Source organism: Colobus angolensis, unplaced genomic scaffold (assembly GCF_000951035.1).
Source record: "Colobus angolensis palliatus isolate OR3802 unplaced genomic scaffold, Cang.pa_1.0 Scaffold32, whole genome shotgun sequence".
NCBI classification, from domain to species: Eukaryota; Metazoa; Chordata; class Mammalia; order Primates; family Cercopithecidae; genus Colobus; species Colobus angolensis.
The window spans coordinates 3667380-3673374 of record NW_012116488.1 but is presented as its reverse complement, the minus strand read 5'-3'; the positions used below and the strand labels follow the sequence as shown (position 1 = coordinate 3673374).

General features: G+C 43.8%; 1 protein-coding gene across 8 annotated transcripts in view; it reads left to right on the top strand.

Annotated features, from left to right (window-relative positions):
* The window catches only part of WDR20 (WD repeat domain 20), a 94259-nt gene that overhangs the window by 59177 nt on the left and 29087 nt on the right, over nt 1-5995 (top strand). For 4 of the 8 annotated variants that reach the window (XM_011951446.1, XM_011951442.1, XM_011951443.1 and 1 more), the window contains exon 2: nt 4778-4960. The exons of 1 other annotated variant lie outside the window; for it this stretch is intronic. In XM_011951446.1, coding sequence (XP_011806836.1) covers nt 4778-4960 — 183 coding nt within the window. Of the gene's footprint in view, nt 1-3300; nt 3353-4777; nt 4961-5995 lie in introns of all 8 variants that reach the window. 3 more of the 8 variants (XM_011951449.1, XM_011951448.1, XR_001002818.1) reach the window with 2 other exon arrangements.

Below are 5995 nucleotides of genomic sequence, written 5' to 3'. Positions count from 1 at the left end.
TGACAAATAAATGGCAGTTAAAATTTGGATTCTTCTGCAGTCGTGGTGCTTGCTGTCCATGCAAATCAGCGTCCACCCAGGGTGCTCCTGTCTGACCTCGCCAGTGGGTTTGATAAGATCTTAGGAACCATGCCGTCTCTTCTAGTTTCCTCTGAGTTCACTGGAAATAAAACTTGCCATCTGGACTGACACACTGTAGAGGAAAAGTATTTAATTCCATTTTGCATTAAAAAAGAGTGAAGCAGAAAATATTTTATTTACCTAGATGTTTTGTTAGTATCATCTGAGGAAGTGATTTCTAAGTAGCTGGATGATTATTTTTTGGTGCTGGGTTGTGGGAGCAGCACACAAAATTGGCCTCTTGTGCACTGTTAGCAGAAATTGTGAATTTGGAATCATTGTGGGTTTTTATTGTTGAGGTAAGGGGGAGTGTGATTGAGGGGCAGGGATTGGAGCCATGTACAGGGCTGTTAGTAAACAAGACCCGGAGGCTGCCCTGGCCGAGGATGGTACAGAATGCCGCTTAGAGAACAAGAAAGTTTTGTGTGTCGTGGCAGGGGGAGGGCAGGGAGTTGGAGACCACACGTCCCCAGAGTCTCAGGGCCCTGAGAGCACCCAGGCTGCATCAGCCAGAACTATCCCTGCCCTGGCAGCTGGGAGTTGCAGGCTGGAAGGCAGCTCCTCATTCTTCATGATTTAAGCATGAGTTATCTCATACTCATTTTACATTTTATTTGAAAAATTGCTATTTAGAATGCTAGGACTGTGTGTGGTTTAATGCCAACTTGGCATTTACAGCTTGAGGCTGAAATTGATTGCCCTTCATAGTAAGGAAATTCTCTGGCCGTGTGGATACATTTTTATCAGATTTTGGTCAGAATGTCTAAGAGCAAGGGTCACTGGAGGTTTGTTCCTTAGAGAGTGCCAGGAATGGTGGTAAAGTAGTCATCGTGTCGTGCTTTGCTGTGGTGTGAGATTTACAGGTTTCAAGGCACTTTTACCTATGGCCTCTATGGGGAGGGTGGGCAGTTATTTCCATTTTACAGATGAGGAAATAGTCAAAGAGCATGTAAGTGAATTGTCCAGATCAGGTCGCAAGTTGATGACAGAGTTGGAACCAGAATTAATTCCAGAAACTCTTATTGGTTACAGGCCCTACCATGCATGGTTGCCAGATCAGCTCTTGCCCTTCTGGGAGCTCGCAGTTTAGTAAGGATGGACAGAGAGTACTGGGCGTGTGTCAGCATAGCGATATGAACAAAATACCAAGGGGTAGCTGCTGCAGGAATTCTTTAGTATGCATCACATAACATAAAGTTTTTTAAAATGTTAAGTTCACTGGGGGAGTTCCAAAAAATGCTTTCAGAAAGTGACATTTGATCTGGGTCTTAAAGGGTACGTAGTCGTTAGAGGAGGGTAAGGAAGGCCTTCAAAGCTGGAGGAACAACTAGGCATGTGAAAGAACATCCAGTGACAGCTTGGCCACATCACAGTGTGGGACTTGGAGTGGCAGGGTTCGAAGCTGGAAAGATAAATTGGAACCAGCTTGTACTATAAAAGCCCTTTCATGTCACGTGAAGAAATTTGGAGCTGACACTGGAGGATGTGGGGGGGAACCTTTGGCCTTTTAATCAAGGGAGTGACAGGATCAAATGTGTTTTTTTAGAACTCTTGTCAGCACTTGTGGAAGGTGGATTGGAATGAAGAAAGACAGGATGAAGGTAGCAAGACCAGTGAGGAGGCTCTAGTAACTGTCCAGGTGAGAGCTGAGGGCTTGAACTAGAGTTGTGGCCATGGTTTCATTCATTCAGGACCTTGACTACCTGCCACGTGCCCAGCACTGGGTCTGCGGCAGCAGCAAAACCTGCCTTCCTGTGACCCCTCAGGAGGGAGGAGAGGTGTAATAGCACCACCCAGACACACTGGTGACCACAGATGGTGACACTTTGTGATGTCAGAGGCAAGAGAGCAGGCCTGAGAAAGGGAGAGAATCACAGAGGTCTACTTTATTTATTTATGAGACAGAGTCTTACTCTGTCACCCAGGCTGGAGTGCAGTGGTGTAATCACGGCTCACTGCAACATCCGCCCCCCAGGTTCAAGGGATTCTCCTGTCTCAGCCTTCCGAGTAGCTGGGATTACAGGCGCCCGCCACCACACCCGGCTAATTTTTGTATTTTTAGTAGAGATGGGGTTTCATCGTATTGGTCAGGCTGGTCTTGAACTCCTGACCTCAGGTGATCCTCCCTCCTCAACTTCCCAAAGTGCTGGGATTACAGGCGTGAGCCACCATGCCTGGCCCATTTTACCTGATTTAAGAGTAAACATAGTATCTTCTCATTTAAAATGCTTCCATCTTTTCAGTAAAGTTCCATATTGGGAGGCGGGGATGTAAAAACATACCAATAACTGAAGCCAGTGTAGTTGTGAGGGGGTCCCTGAGTCTAACCCTAAACTGGTGGCAGTACTTAGAAAAATAGGTGCTTTTACTTCCTCTCTTGTTTCTGAGAAACATTACCTATTCTTTAATTTATATTAGACTGTTTTCTTTGTTAATTTCTGTCTGGCCTTTGACTTGATCTATGTAATTTAGTGCATAATTTTAGGTATATTCTTTTAGGGGAAAGTTCCCTAAGTGGTAGTTGTTGTCATTTTGTCTTGCTATGTCATCTAGCCTGGAATGCAGTGGTGCAATCCTAGTTAACTGTCACCTTGAACTCCTGGGCTCAAGCAGTCTTCCCACCTCAGCCTCCTGAATAACCAGGACCACAGGCGTGCACCGCCACACCTAGCTGATTTTTTATTTTTCCTAAGCAAACTGAAAAAAAAAAATAAGTCTCAAGAGTTGAATATACTGATACAGTAATTATGTGTAACTTAATTGTTTGTATTTCAAATTGGATTTTTGTTCTCTAGCTGCCAGTTATATCTTATTTTATATTTGTTGGTTTTTTGTTTTTTTGTTTTTGTTTTTGTTTTTTGGTGGGTGTCTTCCTCGTTCTGAGATGGATGGCGTGTGGTGTTCTCTCAGGCCAGGTTTCTCTTTTCCTGCCATCCGAGCCTGCTCAGAAGCTGCCTTCCTCAGACGGCCTGTCCGTGGCCGTCGTCCTGGGCCCCGCTGCTCACTCGCAGCACTCGGCAGAGCTGCCTTCAGCCCGCCTTGCTGCACAGCAGCGGCTCCCCTCTGCTGGCCCCTTTTCTCCTCGCTCCAAAGTCAGGACTCCCTTTTGTTTTGTATTGTGCTTTGTATTACACTTTTCAAGGCTCTTTCATGTATATATTCTCTTATTTCATCCTCCAGACAATCCCATGAGGTTGGTAGAACAGAGATTCTCATCTCCGTTTTAACTGAGGTGAGGCTGGGAGAGTGTCCGCATGGCATGCACCCTCATTCCTTTGCCCTGGGGCTCCCAGAGCTACTTGTTACCACTCAGGTCCAGACTTCCACATGTGCAAGGTTTTGAGTTTGCTCAAAGATGCCTGTAATTTTGAGGTCCTCTTTTCTATTCAGTATTTATATTTGTTATTGGAAAGTCAAACATTAGAATACTTGGTTCAATGTCACAGGCCTCTTTGGAAGAAAGAAATCTTGAGAACCTGAGGGGCGGTCAGTAGAGAACTGGAGCCGGGAGCCCCAGAGGGCCACACAGGGTGAACTGGGTGTCGTGAGGGACGAGTTCTGCTTCAGGGTTAGTTGTCTCCACCGGAGATTTCCAGATAAGAGTGGGAAGGGGTGGGTTTCCCTTATTTCACCAATAAAAGCCCAGCATATTGGGATGCCACAGGACATTTCCCATGAAGAAAAGAATTCTTCTTGAAAGTGGGGAGGGCACGTTGAAAAATCACTGTTCACCCAAGTGAGAAATCATTTGCTCTTGCCTCTCTCTCCCCATCCCCTTAATGGCCAAACAGACCTGGGTTCCAAATCCAGTCCTGCCACTTACTAGGTAGGTATGGTGACGTTGGTCAAGTTATTTAACTTCCCTGAACTTGTTTTCTCATCTGTAAAATGGGTAAGATATTGTCCACTCTGGAGCATTATTGTTAGGATTAAGGACAATGCATGTAAAGCTCTTTGCTTATGGCCTCAATAAGTGAATGTTCCCTGAAACCTAATCCAGAAGAGGGATTTTGACCCAGGAAGGAAGCCACATGTACAGAGTGGGCTCCAGCAGTGGGTCTTAGACTTGAGTGGGCATCAGAATCACCTGGAAGGCTCTTTAAACTAAGGCCTGCTGGCCCTACTCCCATAGTTTCTGATTCATTTAGTCTGGGGTGAGGTTTGAGATTTTTGCATTTCTAAGTTCCCATGTGCTGCTGCTGCTGCTTCTGGTTTGGGGCCTACACTTTGAGAACCACTGGGCTGCAGGTAACTGGCCAGTGGGCATTTAGGTGCTGTAGATACATTGAAAGCTGAGCTTTTTATGTGGTCACTCTGTTAGACACTGCTTGAAATACATTTTGAAAATACTGAATTTAGTATCTCAAGGATATTTCCTGCTGAAGTCCAGGAGTCTTTGTTACATATACTTGAAGGAGAATAAGTTGTGAAAGTAACAGTTGTAAACATATTATAGATAGTCTAATAATATCTAATTGGCTAAGGTATGTGAAAGTGCTTTTATAAAATGTTAGATGAATGTTGTCACAACTGAAAAAATATTTTAAATAACTTCGGTTTTAAGATTAAACATCATAATGGAGTATAAAATAGCATAACTTAGATTTCTCATCTCAATGTGCTGTTTACTGTATGTATTTTTCTCTTTCTCCTCCAGGCTGCTGACTTGAGTAAACCAATAGATAAAAGGATATACAAAGGAACACAGCCTACTTGTCATGACTTCAACCACCTAACAGCCACAGCAGAAAGTGTCTCTCTCCTAGTGGGCTTTTCCGCAGGCCAAGTCCAGCTTATAGACCCAATCAAAAAAGAAACTAGCAAACTTTTTAATGAGGAAGTAAGTAGCACCCTGTCTTAGCTGTTAAGAATCCCTTTAAGAGTTGATACATTCTTACCGAGGTTAGTGGGCCTTATTTTGCACTTCAAGCTAAGCCCATTTTTTATTTGCCCAGCCCTCCTACCTAGTATGCCCAAGTTTAAATGTGGTGGATAAATTTGTTGACCTTACCTGTTCTTCCTTGGGGTAACTGTTTTGTGCATTTTTATGGAGCATGCTCAGGTGTCTATAACAGTTGTTTTAAAACTCTTCTATAATGGAGATAGGGACTGTACTGTAACTCGGTATTTATAATTTAAATAAGAAATTTAGAATTCCAGAGTTGGTTTACATCACCAGAACATTTCATGTAGATCAAAGAACTTGATGACATTTCCTTAGGCTGCTTAAATTGTAGCCAAAGCTTTTGTATGTATGTTTGACGGTTATTTGGCTAAGGAGTACTTCACTTGCTCTTGAAAATAGTTGCTCTAAACTCACCTTTGACATAGTTAGAAATTCTGGCACTTAAAGTTTGGTCACATGACATAGCTTTTGCCAGTGTTGTAGTATGTACTGGGGTTTCTATTATCTTCAGTTTCATTCTGGAAAGAGCCTGAGATATCTGAGCTGTCTGTTCAGGAACATGTCAGGGCGGTTAAATGTGGCATATAGAAATTGCCAAGTAGATTATATTTTTTAAAGCTGTTGGAGCATCTTTCAGCCTCAAGTATTGCTCTTTCATATTTAGTGTTCTTCCTCCTGTGTTTCAGTGTGACTTTTCTACCAAGTGGAAAAGACTTGCTGAGTTAGAAGCCCTGGGTTCCAGTCTCTACTTGGGACCTTGCCGCTGAGGTGCAAGGGTCAGGCTATGTAGGACCCCCTCCTTTTTGCATTGTCGCATGGTTTGAACATCATTAACTTGGAACAAAAACACATTATAGAATATGGTTTTTAAGAAATAATTTTGGCCGGGCGCGGTGGCTCAAGCCTGTAATCCCAGCACTTTGGGAGGCCGAGACGGGCGGATCACGAGGTCAGGAGATCGAGACCATC